Genomic DNA, 15,846 nt, shown 5'->3' with positions numbered 1-15,846 from the left:
TTTTTTAATGTAGAGTGGTCAGAAGAGAAAATAACACACTGGCAGAGTTAGTCAAGCATGTACGTAGATCTATCTTTACACTAAAATATAGTGTGAAATGACGCCTCACTTTCAATGGAAGTTGATAACCGTCTGGCAAGGGCTATAAGCGCTTTTGGACGCCTTCAGGCGAGAGTCTGGAAGAACAAATCGCTCTGCCTGCCTACAAAAATCAATGTCTCCCAGGCGGTGGTTCTCTCAACCCTTCTATATGGCTCTGAGACATGGACACTATATAAAAAACAACTAAGACTTCTTGAGCGCTTTCACCAAAGATGCTTGCGCTCCATCATGAACATACAATGGCAGGACAGCACTACAAACAGCGATGTCCTTGTGAACGCCGGTATGAACAGTATAGAGGAACTTCTTATGGTCCGACAACTACCCTGGGCAGTGCACGTATCCCGTATAGGAAACGAACGTATGCCAAAGGCATTCTTTTTTTGGTGAGCTAAAAGGTGGCCGACGTAACAGAGGCGCCCCACGGAAACGCTTCAAAGACCAGATTAGGCGTCAACTTTCCTTGGCTGACATAGAAGAGAGCACCTGGCTGCATGCGGTGTCGGAACGAGACAGCTAGAGGTCACTCACGAAGGCCGCGGGATACACATTTGAGACCAAAAGAAAATCTGCTGCCGAGGACAAATGCAGACGACGAAAAGAAAATCTAAATTGACCACCTGCGGACAATGGTTATGCTTGCCCTGAATGTGGCAAAATATGTAGGTCACAGCTGGGGCTGCGCAGCTACGGAAAATACTGTATTTTAGCAACCTGGCCAAATAGACGTAAACATGCAGGCCTAGTCTAATGTAATGTAGTGTGTAGTCCATAATGACAAGACCGCCCCGCGTTTTATTTTCCTTGCGCGTTTAACGTTTATGTTAGTTGTACGGTGAGAGGTCAGACAAGAAAGTAACACTTTGGCATGGTTAGTCAAGCATGTACATTACACTAAAACACAGTCATAAAACTCCAACAATTCGTTTCTATTTCTTTGGCTATTAAAATACTAATGAGATTTTAAATGTATCGGTACAAGATTTTATGTTATATAAAAAGTTAATATGTTTGTGAAAGTACCATTCATTTTAAAGGTTTTAATATAAGGCTAAAATACAAGCACACATATTTATTTAGATATTTTATTTTCAAATTTCATTGTGCATTAACATATATGTAAGAAACATCATCCTAATTACTTATTTTATTATGGATAAAAATTTCTACAATGTAAAGAATAATATCGAACTGTATGTATACTGTCGTATGATTATAGCTAGGACTAGATCAACCCCCACCCCCTCAAAAAAAAGTTATAAAAAAAGATTATATAGTTTAATTTTTTTTTTGTTTTGTTTAACTATAATTTAAAATTCATAATAAATTAACAGTTTAACTACTTTATTTTAGTTGAAGCCTAGTTTTAGTTTAGCTTTAAAAATTTAGTTTAGTTCAAATCACTAAGTAACATCTATCTATTAGAATTTTAAAAATGTTTTTGGAAATTTTATTTAACTTATCGTCTTATCTTATCTTATATGATACAGACTTTAGGAAATATAGATTATGTGAAGCAAAACTAATAGGACTGATTGATGATTTTTCAAAGGTTTAGAAAATAGTGAGCAAATAGATGCCATCTTACTAAATTTTTCCAAGGCTTTTGACAAAGTTCACCACCATAGTTTGCTTAAAAAATTAAAATATTTCGGCATTGATGGTCCATAGCATCAGTGGATTGACGAATTTTGATAGGGAGAGAACAAACTGTAATAATAAATGGCTCTAAATCAACACCAATAACAGTAAACTCAGGTGTACCTCTCTTCAAATGCAGACTGACGAAATAGTTGTTAGCTTCATTTTTTTAAAAATAATCAAAGTCGTTGATATTATACGACCAGAAAGCAGGGATCTGCGTTTTAACTACTACCACATGATGTAAAGTTGTACAAATTTTTATTGAACTTTTTAGTTTGCAACTAAAAAAAATAATAACTACGATTTTAATTACATTTTTTTTCTAGTTAAACGTTGGTATTAATAATTATTTTTTTAGTTAAACTTAAAGTTTCTAACGTTTTAGTTAACTTTTGCCCATCACTAACGTTATTCTAAATATTTACCGTTCTTGCAAATTTTATACTTTGGGTCATACTTTTCACTATTCAAGCAGTCACATTTCCTTGAATTATTACAGACAAATCCCAGTGGGCACTGGTCTGAGCTGTTACAATAGTCTCCATATTGTCCTAAAAATTGTTAGGAAAAAAAATGAAATTTTATTAAGTTAGTTTTTAATCTACGGACCCGAGAGGTCTACCTATACCTAATATATTTAGTAAGAAGGTTTCAATATTTTTTCTGAAAAATATTTATATTTTGCAATTTTAGGAGATTTCTAGTCATTATGGTTGTGAAGAAACAAGTCCCTTTAAGTTTAAAGTTTTCAACAAAACATATATACAAGGTTAACATTATATACAGAACAACTCCACTAGATGACTTCCTTCTTCTTAATTACAACACACTCGAGACTTCCTGCAAGGCCTTTAGCTCCCAGGTACCCAACATTTGACCGTGTGTCACGGTCGACCACACATAGTGACCGTGTCACAAGAATGGTGTACTGCAATAATTTACACCTAAAATTAGCGCGAAACCTATGCAAGAGCGTTGCCCACTGTGGTCGCATAGGTTGTAGTGGCCCTAAGGCCGTCTTTGTGTATGTTGTATTTTAAAGGCATTAAACTCATTAAAAGTGAAGTGTCACTTAAAGAGGCTGTGATCTATAAATAGACATCTCTTAATCTGAATATGTTAAATGAATTAGAAGAAAATAATACACACGTCTCTCTTAAAATAAAAATACATGACAATTGGGATTATTGAACAAAGATTATTATTATGTAATCCATGAATATTGATCGTGCTTCATATATACAACAATATTAAAATTATTAATTTTATGCGAATGCGAATAGCCTCATGAATACCTTAACAACGAGATTTACATTAGTGCTTCCCATAGGCAAAGACTAACAAGACATTAGTATTTCAAAATTACTTTTAAGTTTCAATAATTAGTACAAAGTGTTTTTAAAAAAAAGTACTCACCGTGAATGTAATAATATGCCACAAAACCTACTCCCCAAGATTCATAGTTATCGTTCTGATAATAAATTAACAGGTTTGGAGTAGTAGATGTAATGGTCAATGTAGAGTTTCCGTTACACAAAGTTGCAATAAGGGGATCCCTAGTATGAATTCCGTCATAAATGTTCAGAAAATCACCAGGGCAATCAATAACTCTGCTTTTAAACCTTTGTAAGAGGAAATACACAAAAACTTTTTTTTTAAAATTTGAATTCAAAAATAAAGGTAACATATACACATCAATTTATATGTGCTGGTCTCCTTTTGTCAGATGATTATAGTTCATCTCTTAGAGTGACTTAGACCGTAACGAGATTAAAGGCTAGGTATTGTTTATGGTCGCTTACGCATTGGTTCTACCCTTTTATGCAGCAAATGTGACCAATATAATGGCTAATATCCGATACAGTTTGGGAGCAGCAGCGTGACATGTTCTGCCAGATTTTGGCACTTTGTACCGTAAGCTGCCTAATGGTAACCAGCTGGGGAGCTCCTAATTTTTCTAAGGGTTGTCTCTCGTAGCGTTTCCCATGTGTACATCCACAAGGCAGCGTCGGATCGGATTCCCTAACCCTAATGCCAACGAAAAGTTGCAAGTTGAGGTTCCAGTTGTTCGCTTTTGCCCCTTCTCCTGTCAGTGATAACTGTTCCGCCATATTATATATAAAGTTTAATGTTTGGCGTTTTTTTTTGACACATGAAAATACAAAATATAGTTTATTGATTTCATTATTTACTAAAATTAACCATCAAATTTGTATTTCAACAACATTTTTACATAAATTCGTTCGTTATATCTGCGAATTTAGATCTCCTGAGGCACAGAGTTTGCCACATCTAACGCAAACAAAACCATTATATGCTGATGGTTGATTTAGATAGTGTGAGTCTGTCCTTGGCAGTTCATTTTCTTTTGTGTAGCCCGCGGCTTTTATTAAATAATCTCCAGGTATCTCGTTCTGAAGCCGCCTGCAGTCAGACACCTTCTCTATGTCAGTTAAAGCATGTTGGTGCCTAAGCTGGTCTTTAAAGCAGTTTTTCATTTGACGTTATTCCGAAAATGTTCATCATCTCATCTCCTATCTTTGTCTGTGGTTCCTTCTCAGGAATAGACAACCAACCAGCTTCCTCTAGGCGTCTTAATTCTTGGCGAGTCTATCAACTGTCCCCATGTCTTGCCCATCTGTTTTCTTATCGTGGCGCCATGTGTTTATGGGCCGTCCCCTCTTTCTCTTTCTTTGGTGTTTTAGGTTAGGGTTTGCCTTGTTATGTTGGGTGCAAACTTGAGAAGGGTATGACCTATCCATGTCCAGCATCTCTGGAGGATATCTTCTTAAATGGGTTACTAAATTGTTCTACGCCACAGTTCTTCATTCGAGATATTGTCTAACCAGTAGATCATACGAATCTTCCTCAGGCAGATATTAATGAATACCTGATTTTTTTTTTATGGTAGTGATGGTGTTTCTCCATGTCTCTGCTCCATAAAATAGTAAACATCGGTGTTGAAGAGCCTGCTCTCTCCACGCAGGTGATGTATACAAAGCTGCCTGGTCGTGCGGTTTGCGCGCTGGACTGTCGTTTGGATTTATCGATGGTCCCGGGTTCAAACCCTGCCCGCTCCCATCCCCCGTCGTCCTGCGGGAGATTTGGACTAGGAAGTAAACTATCTTCAACTCTGAAGGAACATCCAAAATTTGTAAAACATCAAACAAGAACGGCATGTGCCGATACAACTTGAGACCAGCGGCAACGCAGTCTCTGTGAGGGTGTAGCAGTGAGTGCTGCAAACTGCCTATGGGACTCCGGCTCCTGATTTTTTCATCAAGGTTGACTCAGGAAGCCTTTCCCGTGATATTGCATAGCTGTAAAGCAGCAGAGGCTTGAATGAAGAGTTTTTATTCTCTTTGGTGGGTAGCCAGCATTGCTTAACGAGCCCCTCCTGCCAGAAGCTTACATACATGCATACATACATACATATATTTACGTCCAGATGAGAATTTTAATCATATACCGAAACAGACTCACAGAAAAAGTAGATTGTGTGAAATTTAACCTTCCTTCAACGAATAATAATATTTTAGTAATAACCTCGTTTATATATGTATATATATATATATATATATATATATATATATATATATATATATATATAGTACCAATCTAATCCTTTCTCTTCTTCTTTAAACACACATTCGCACCATTCCATATTCACAATATTATTCGTACGTCACACATACAAGTATTGCTCGGATTAGATTATGCCTATAGTAGTAAGTGTAGGATTTCTGAGGACTATAATACGCCTAAATGGTTCAATGGTACTTTCTGTTTGGAGCTACAGCCCAACGACCGAATATCAACAATGAATATTTTTAAAGAACGAGCATCGAAGAAATAACTCGTTTGCTCCGATGCATATTTTAATTTTTGGTTGGCAACGCAAACTTTTAAGTTACTGCTTTGGCCTCTAGTCTAATTGTACAACATTAATGAATGTATTATAAAATTCTAGCTTATTACTGCTAATATAGAAGCTCCTCACCTTAAAGTCACTAACTGTCCGCTCTTGCCAGTAATAAGCCAAGTATATCTGCGGTCAGTAGGATTTAACCTCGGATAGCCAGGGCTAACAATGTAGCCAGAAGGACTGGTTAAAACTGAGTTAAAGTCTTTATAGAGAAAAAAAAAAGTTAGAAATGGTGTGTCTTTATACTTAATAATCATATTAATCAAATAGCCATAAAATTCATAATACTATTGGTCATAACACTTATAAGCTCAAAATACCAACGTGCATACTACAGTTTTAAAAACGACGTTATAAGTGGAGGTTGCAATGAAAAGTTAGATTTCATTTAATGATTTAATTGCTAAAAAAAATAAGTGCAAGTGTCAGTTTGTTTTTTGTGATCGAACTATTGTATAATCACTGTGATCAGGGCCGGTCCTAGCAATTGCGGGGCCCTATGCGAAACTGATTACGCGGGGCCTAGTCTGTGTGGGAATAAGGATATTAAATGAAAATTACGATTTTGTATAAGAAAAAAAATTCGAATTTACTAAGTAAAAAATAGCGATCTGTACTTAACGAACCTTGTAACCAATGGCATATTTATATGCCAGTGACTATAAAAGTAAAAAAAGTATTGGGACTTCCGGTTAAGGTATAAATTCGCCCGATTATTACATGAAAACTGACAATGCCTTTTTTCCTTTTATCACGCGTAGTATTGGCGTTTTTCACAATTTATGACACCCACAAATGACAATTTTGTCTATTTTTTCTAGAGATTTTAAAGAGTTTTTTGGAGATTTTAATAAATTCAGGAGATTTCCAGGAGTTTTTTCGTATATATTTTGCAATTTAATAATTACACCCTGAATTAGCGCGGGGCCTATGAAAGCGCGGGGCCCACTGCGACCGCATAGGCTGCAGTGGCCTAAGACCGGCCCTGACTGTGATGATACAATGCTACAATCTTGACCTCAAAGTTATCAGAATGTTTAAAATCTGTAAATCTTTCTTTTGAATAATGTTCTCGAATAGGTCTTCAAGTGCTTTGTGATGGTTGCCAATTATTTTACAATCAACATTACAGATTCATATTTGCATATTTAATAAGCAGATTTCCAAGCCAGAGAATTTCATTCTTTAAAGATTAATTGCGCTAGCAGTAAAAAAAAACGCATTTTCCTACTTGTTCTGTGTGCCTTTTTACTTCTATATAATCTGTCTTTGCTGCAAAATTAAATGTTTATAGCTTTACATATGTAATTAAATGTACGAAGAATTAACTTTATTCTCTTCAAATATTGAATCATTGCCATTATATATTACCTTGTTCTGAAAGAGATCAAATTTTTACAATTCTTAACATTTTTTTAAATTTAAATACTTAATGAAAATGAATGTAAATTCAAATTAAGTATAAAAATAATAATACTTATAGATAGATAGATAGATAGATAGATAGATAGATAGATAGATAGATAGATAGATAGATAGATAGATAGATAGATAGATAGATAGATAGATAGCTAGATAGATAGATAGATAGATTAGATTAAATAAGATTAAGATTAAGATTAAGATTAAGATTAAGATTTAGATTTAGATTTAGATTAGATGGATGGATAGATGGATGGATGGATGGATGGATGGATGGATGGATGGATGGATGGATGGATGGATGGATGGATGGATAGATAGATAGATAGATAGATAGATAGATAGATAGATAGATAGATAGATAGATAGATAGATAGATAGATTAGATTAAATAAGATTAAGATTAAGATTAAGATTAAGATTTAGATTTAGATTAGATGGATGGATAGATGGATGGATGGATGGATGGATGGATGGATGGATGGATGGATAGATAGATAGATAGATAGATAGATAGATAGATAGATAGATAGATAGATAGATAGATAGATAGACTGGTAGATAGAAAGATAGATAGATAGACTGATAGATAGATAGATAGATAGATAGATAGATAGATAGATAGATAGATAGATAGATAGATAGATAGATAGAAAGATAGATAGATAGACTGATAGATAGATAGATAGATAGATAGATCGATAGACTGATAGATAGATAGATAGATAGACTGATAGATAGATAGATAGATAGATAGACTGATAGATAGATAGATAGACTGATAGATAGATAGATAGACTGATAGATAGATAGATAACTAGACTGATAGATAGATAGATAGATAGATAGATAGATAGATAGATAGATAGATAGATAGGAGAATGGATAAATGGATGGATATATAACACCTTTACCATATATATAATACGAAGCTCTAAATCCTTTGTATCCTGAGAATGTCGTGCTATAGTAGACTCTCAACCAACTAGATTCTGTCGACATTGTTCTGATGAAATTACTTTTCAGCGAGTCATACTGAATAAGTAACTGTGCTCTTGAGGACAGTACATTCACCCAATTGATGTCACTTTTAGCAGGGTCCATATCTATGTAGTCAATGCTGGAAAAAATGCAAAAGAACATTTTCAATAGCTATTTCATGAACTGTTAAATTACATTAGTAGACTTTTAATAGACTCAACTGCGACTACATTTCTTATATGAAGCAGATAAGCCGTTTAGAAATAAATATTCTGTATCTGCCGTTTAAATATTCTTTATTAAAAAAGATTTTTTCTTTATAATTTTATTTCAATGTCATAAATGATTAGAAAATGACCGTTATCGTTACGAATGAGGCACTAACCGTTCCTAAGTGAAATATTCGCGAACCTGTGTCAACGTTACTAGACCACTTTTAATTGTACCCTACTTAGACCGCATTTATAGAGAGCGAATTATGCTCTTTTATGTCCTAATGAACCTTTAGGACATGTACTACATGTAATGAAAGATTTGAATCAATTCAATATTTCCCAAAATTTTGACAAGGTCTATACATCGAGAGCATAGCTCATTTGTTTTCGAAGAAATCATGTCTTTTTATGTTGGTAATGTTTTGAATCATCTTAAAATATTGGTTACATTATACTAGAAATTTTACATGTAATGTTAGCTACGATATTTTAAAATGGTAAAAATGTATTTTTAAATGCGAAAGCTAAATTATTCTATAAAGCCAATACTTGAAATATTAATAGACTTTATTTACATGAGGGTTAGATATGATCCACTCCAACTAGAGATTTCCCAAAAACATTTTGTTCCAGGAGGATTAACAGCATCGGCACTGACTATAAGGCCAGTAACCATGTTAGAAGATGCTGTATATTGCAAAGTATTGTTGCAATCTAGAAAAAAAGAATTTAAAAAATAAAAATATATCAATATATTAATCATATCTTATATCTTATGTTATATGATAAAGACGTTACTTCAAAAAAAGAAGATAATTACGTCCTACGCGTCATACTTTTAGTCAAGCATGTAAACCAATGACCTAAATTCTTCCAGGTCACTGGTTTTCCTGTTTAGCTCAGGCAACCCATTCCATGCTCTAATAGCACTAGGGAAGAAGAAGTATTTGTACACATTTTTCCTTGCATATGGTACAAGCAGCGCGTCTTTATCTTTGTGTCTTTCTGAGTATTTTATTAAATTTGGTTTTTGTAGTTTAAGATTATGCTTCAGTGTTTAATGTATATTTGCTACTTTACTTTTAAGTCTTTTATCCTGAAGGCTTTCTAAATTTAGTGATTTTACTAAAGGTGTTACTCTAGTCAAATGGGAATATTGGTTTGTTATGAATCTCACATCTCTATTTTTGTGTCCCATAACGTGTACTACTATATCTCCTATGTTGTCTACTTGTTTCAAATTAAGTAATTGGTCTTTACCTACTGGGGCTAAGAATGCTGATGCAAAGTATTTATTAAGGATGTTAGCTTTAGCTTCATTAGAATTATGTGTTAAGTTATTTTATTCTTCTAATGACACTATGTCTGTTGTTTCCATTTTCTCAGACTTGATGTAGGGCCATAGGTTTTGTTGTTTCTTTAAATATTATATTGTTTATGTATTCACTCTGTGGCTGTCTAATTACTTTTTAGGTTAGTTGTTTAATTATATATACTTTTTTAAAACTCTTTCTACCTTATTTTCTTTAAATTTTCTGTATAGGTTTTCCTTCTGTTTACAAAGCTAATTTAATATATTATTAAACCAGAATTTATTTATTTTGTTTGATGTGTTTACAAAGCTTCTTTAATCTCTCTATCTCTCTCTATCTACCTCTCTATTTCTCTCTCTCTCTCTCTCTCTCTCTCTATCTAATCTATCTATCTATCTATCTATCTATCTATCTATCTATCTATCTATCTATCTATCTATCTATCTATCTATCTATCTATCTAATCTATCTAATCTATCTATCTATCTATCTATCTATCTATCTATCTATCTATCTATCTATCTAATCTATCTATCTATCTATCTATCTATCTATCTATCTATCTATCTATCTATCTATCTATCTATCTATCTATCTATCTATCTATCTATCTATCTATCTATCTATCTTTCTATCTATCTATCTATCTATCTATCTATCTATCTATCTATCTATTTATTTATCTATCTTATTATCTTACTATCTTACTATCTATCTATCTATCTATCTATCTATCTATCTATCTTACTATCTTACTATCTATCTATCTATCTATCTATCTATCTATCTATCTATCTATCTATCTATCTATCTATCTAATCTATCTATCTATCTATCTATCTATCTATCTATCTATCTATCTATCTATCTATCTATCTATCTATCTATCTATCTATCTATCTATCTATCTATCTATCTATCTATCTATCTATCTATCTATCTATCTATCTATCTATCTATCTATCTATCTATCTGTCTGTCTGTCTATCTATCTATCTTACTATCTTACTATCTATCTATCTATCTATCTATCTATCTATCTATCTATCTATCTTTCTATCTATCAGTCTATCTATGTATCTATATATCTATATATCTATCTATATTTTATACGGTGACCAAAATGGAAGTCTACAAGGCATGCGTTATGAGTACACTGCTGTATGGCAGTGAATTATGAACCACCTACGCAAAGCAAGAGAGAAAACTGAACTCATTCCATTTGCGATGTCTCCGTTGGATCTTGAAAGTCACATGGAAAGAAAAAGTGTGCAATACTGAGATCCTTGCGCGATCAGGAATTCCCAGCATCTTTACAGCCCTCAGACAACGCCGTTTGCGCTGGTCTGGACGTGTTCGCCGTGTTGACCTCAAATCAGTGAACATCAATACTGACAATAGCTCTAGACCGCAACAAGACATAGCTCTAGACCGCAACAAATGGAGAGAGACAGTGACCAAGAAAGCTACGGACAGTGAAAGTACATGGGTCTCAGCTCAGGAAGAAAAACGTACAATCCGAAAAACGGCCAACTCCTCTACCACCAAAGCAAAAGCCACCTTAACCTGCGCTATTTGTGGACGGTAGTGTCTCTCCAAAATAGGGCTCCACAGCCACATGAGGAAGTGTGCTCTGAGATGAACCATAGTCGTTCTACGACTGAAGGAGGCCAATGGTATATATATGGCTGGCTGTCAATGGTCTTTTTTTTTTTGCTTCTTGTGAGTATGGAGATTTAAATTATGGCTTTTTTTTACATAGCACTATTATGACCTATTGAATGACTCATGAACCAATATGAGCAGTTAACATTACCTAGTAGCGGGTATAGCTAAAGGTAGTCTATGAGATGCATAGTTAATAACAGTCCGCTTGAGACTTTATTGTTAATGACGAGCTCCAATGATACTTATATCTAGATTTAGGTATTTTAGGTCAACAGATCAGTGTTAAGGTATGCTGGCACGTTTGTCCTGAGGTACATTGGTCCCTACTTGTACTGCCTAGGGTATTAGGTATAACCTCCAGGTATACAATTAAACTAATGTTTGCAACACAAGACTTAACAAAGTCGAAGGGAAACATATATACACAGTTTATTTACATGAGTAAATTAAATGTGTAAATAAATGGCAATCAACTCACAGGCCTTCTCAACACAAAATAAACAAAAGATACACTCAAAAATAGTATGACACACCGCCCTATCATATATATATACACTATCGTCACATTCTGGGAAACACACATCAGTGTAAAAAAATGAAGGTCACAGGTCTCAGGTCAACACATGACCACTTTTGGCCACTCTGGGGTTACAGGCTTCAGGCTGACATAGCCACTTTTAGCCCAAAAACAACAACAACAACAACAAAAGGGTCATGATACTTAAAGCGTCAGGGAACTCTATGATCCTACAAGCTTCATAGAATCCCACCTATAGACCTCCGTTCGGTAAAGCCTATCTGATGATTCAATACAGGTTGAATCCCTCAGAGACAAGGCTATAAAAATATATCACGTATGGGAGTACCCCAGGATGCAGAACATCAGGGTAAAACATACTGCCTGGAAATCATTTGAGGCTATATCTACTGATTAATACATTATATAAAATACAATAATGACCAAAGATATACTTAGCCCAAAGATCTCCAGAGCAAAAAACACCTCTCCCGACTACCCCAAGACACACGACAAATAACAGAGAAAATACAATTCGCAACATAGGTCCAGTGGTCAAGCTGGTAACTCTGGAGCAAGTGGCAGCTAAGCACAGTTTGCAAGGCCTTATATAACTTCATAAGGGGAATCACTCATAACTTTACAATAACTCAAAAAAACGGTTATTTCCCCATTACGTCACAGCCACTTTCATGCTTATAACATTCTCAGAGTGCTATGGTCTAATCTCATTCATGGACCAGTTGGGACTGTGGGAGGGGGTATCTGGGAGAAGATTTTTTGTCCTGCATTTAGGCGCTCAGTAAACAAAACTCACCAAAACACAAATCACCAAACTTTTTAGAACCAAAAAGGCTAATTGCAATGTTTCCGTCCGAAACAAATATGGAAATTACTTTCTTTAATAAATGAACAGCTTGAAGGATGGAAATAATATGTTCATATTTTCAAGAAGTGCTCAATAGACCTAAACCACGAAATCTACCAGATCTAAATGTAGGACCAACACTAGACATAAACATGGAAGAAATAACAAAAAAAGAAATAAGGAATGCACTCAAACAAATGAAGACAGGTAAAGCTGCTGGAATTGACAACATACCACCCGAAGTCCTAAAAGAAGGAGGAAATGAAATAGTTGACCAACTGCAATAACTTTGGCTAATAGAAACACCTCCCGGTTAGTGGAAAAAAGTACTTGCTAATAAAACTACGAAAGAATAGATAACTATCACAATGTCAGAAAAGGGGAGGCATCACTTTGTTGTCAGTAAAAAGCAAAATTTTTAGAAGAATCCTGTTAAATAGATAATCTATCTTGATCCTAAATTAAATAATAACAATAATTAAAAACCTTTATAATGGTTAAACTGCCAAGTAGTCCACTAATGCAACATGTCAGAGGAATTTCCAATCACAACAGGAGTCAAACAAGGATGTCTTCTTTCACCACCCCTGTTCCTTCAAGTATTTGATTTGGACACAAAAGAAGCCAATTCTAATTCAGGGAAAGGAATGCAATGGACTCTCACACAAAAGCTGGAAGATCTAAAGTTCGCTAATGAAATAGACTTATTATGACACAGACTACAGGATATGAAAAAGAAGTTAAAGCTTTAAGTAATTAGGAAAAAGAATAGGCCTCAAAATAAACTACCCAAAAAAAGTACTTAACAAACAAATTGGAGACATAGAACTAGATTCTCAGACCATAGACAGAGTAAATAATTTTATATACCTTGGGAGTGTAGTCAGTGTATCCGGTGGAACAGATGAAGGCATTAAACGCCGTATAAATCTAGCTCGTCAGACATTTACACAGCTAAAACCAGCCTGGAAATCTCGTCACATCTCAAACAAGACTAAACTAAGAATCTTTAACTCTAATGTCAAGGCTGTCCTACTGTATGGTTCTGAAACATGGAGAACAACTGAAGCGACAACAAAAAAAAAAAAGGACAGACCTTCATCGACAGATGTCTGAGAAATATCCTAAAAATACACTGGTACGACAAAGTAGAAAACACCAAACTGTAGGAGATGAGTGGACAGAAAAATATAGAAGTGCAGATCTTAGAGCGGAAGTGGAGATGGATTGGTTACACCCTGAGAAAAGATACCAACAACAGAGCTAGACAGGCCTTAGAGAGGAACCCCCAAGGAACAAGACTCAGAGGAAGACCAACAATAACATGGCGACGCAGTATACAAGAGGAAGCCGAGAGGACCGGAAAGAGCTGGGAAGCCATAAAACTAGCTAGAGACGGTGGAGAGTAGCGTGTTTTTACGGTTGCACTATTTTCCATGAGTAACTCAGGGGAAAGATGATGATAATGAAACACAGATCTGCTGGAGTCAGGTGCCGAACCTCGAGCCTCCTTCAGAGGTAGCCAAGCCAAGTTCAAGGGCACTTAGCCTCTCGACCACGCTTCCCACAATTTGCAGATGTGTTTCTAGGCTTTATATTATGGCCGAAAAATCCCCTTTTTTAAAATTGTAATAAACGAGCCACATTTTAACGATCAAACTAACATACGTTTTAGCCCGTAAATAAGTGTATCTGCTACACTAACTATATTTTATCATATGTGAGAAAATAATATAAAAAGCATAGAAAGACCAGCAGCAATGTATGCAAGTGATACCCGGACACTGACAAAGACAACCGAAAATATGCTTAATAATTGGAAACTAAAAATTGTTACAAATATCTAATAATAATAATAATTTTATTTATAAAGCGCTGTTAACAAACAAAATGTAGGCTCAAGGCGCTGTAACAACATTACAGACAAAAACACGAGAGCTAAACTGACAATTAATATAAAAAAAATCTATGGTGCTATATAAGATGAAACAGGGTGAAAGACACGCACTAACCATGAGATATATCAATTGTATCAAGATCCACCGATCGTGACTGAAATAAAAGGAACAGACTACGTTGGACAGGCCACCTTGAAAGAATGTCAGATAACAGAGGAGCGAAGATTTAAACAGGCAAATACCAAAAGGCAGGTGAGCCAAAGGCAGACCACGAATGTGATGGATTGATGATATGCAGGCAGATCTGCAACATGCTTGGGGTTAGGGAATGGAGACGAAGGGCCCAGAGAGAGCGAGATCTGAATAAAGGGATGTTTTAAAGCAGGCCAGAGCCATCCATAGGCTGTAACGCCACTGGGATGGATGGATGAAATCAAGATACAAATATATTTATATATGAATATTTGTTTCGTGTTACAAGGCATTTAGATTAAAATTTAGTTCTATATCAATAATCGTTATAGATTTTTGAAATGTGTCCTACTAGAGTTACATTGAAAATATTCTATAAACTTGAATACAAATTATGAGTAAATTATATTTTTGAAAGCTCTTCCTTTTTTTTTTACGAGCTAATGTGATTGGTTCACAGACAGACCACACTTAACTAATAAAGTAATATGCTTGGATGTTTAAAACAAGTTAAATAATAGAAACAGAGTCAAAAACAGATAAGACTATACCAATATGATAAATTTAGATGTATTAAAACTCCGAATATTGAGTAACTTACTTTTGATACAAGTTTGACTGCAATTATCGTAAAAGAAATTTTGCTGACAGGTACATGTTTTGTTGGTGCAAATGCCAGTGATGCAGTCAGTACTGACGTTACATTCTGACCCAAAGTCTTTCTTTGATGTGATCGACTTACATGCTGTTTGGGCAGCAGTATAGTTTTCCTTTAGAAGCAAAAAATTAACAATACACGTACATTGTTAATTAAACAGATCAAGATATTTAAAATATATCTCTAAATACTAGTTTCAGAGAAATGTTTGAGTCATAAGTTTTTGAGCTTTGACCAGCTTGTATCATGTTTACTAGATTTGTTTAAATCTCCCAAGGCAACGCATTTTACACGCCCACTTCTTCTAGGGCACATGGTACATGTTGTTATTTTATTGCTTAGTACGTTGGTTTCGTCTAGATCTAAAGCTTATAATTATAGACCTACCTCTAGACTCTAGATCTAGATAAATGTTGTAATTTATTTTCATTTCTCTAAGATTC

At 34.7% G+C, this 15,846-nt stretch overlaps 1 protein-coding gene across 2 annotated transcripts in view; it reads right to left on the bottom strand.

Moving 5' to 3' along the window:
* The window catches only part of LOC106066270 (cubilin-like), a 54,808-nt gene that overhangs the window by 21,697 nt on the left and 17,265 nt on the right, over positions 1-15,846 (bottom strand). For both annotated transcript variants that reach the window (XM_056031850.1, XM_056031851.1), the window contains exons 2-7: positions 15,347-15,515; positions 8,865-9,003; positions 8,008-8,213; positions 5,747-5,873; positions 3,163-3,368; positions 2,172-2,297 (exon numbers count right to left, since the gene is read on the bottom strand). In XM_056031850.1, coding sequence (XP_055887825.1) covers positions 2,172-2,297; positions 3,163-3,368; positions 5,747-5,873; positions 8,008-8,213; positions 8,865-9,003; positions 15,347-15,515 — 973 coding nt within the window. The remainder of the gene's footprint in view (positions 1-2,171; positions 2,298-3,162; positions 3,369-5,746; positions 5,874-8,007; positions 8,214-8,864; positions 9,004-15,346; positions 15,516-15,846) is intronic.

Source organism: Biomphalaria glabrata, chromosome 6 (genome assembly GCF_947242115.1).
Source record: "Biomphalaria glabrata chromosome 6, xgBioGlab47.1, whole genome shotgun sequence".
In the NCBI taxonomy this organism is placed as follows: domain Eukaryota; kingdom Metazoa; phylum Mollusca; class Gastropoda; family Planorbidae; genus Biomphalaria; species Biomphalaria glabrata.
Note: the sequence above shows the minus strand (reverse complement) of the source record. Positions and strands in the feature narration are given on the sequence as shown.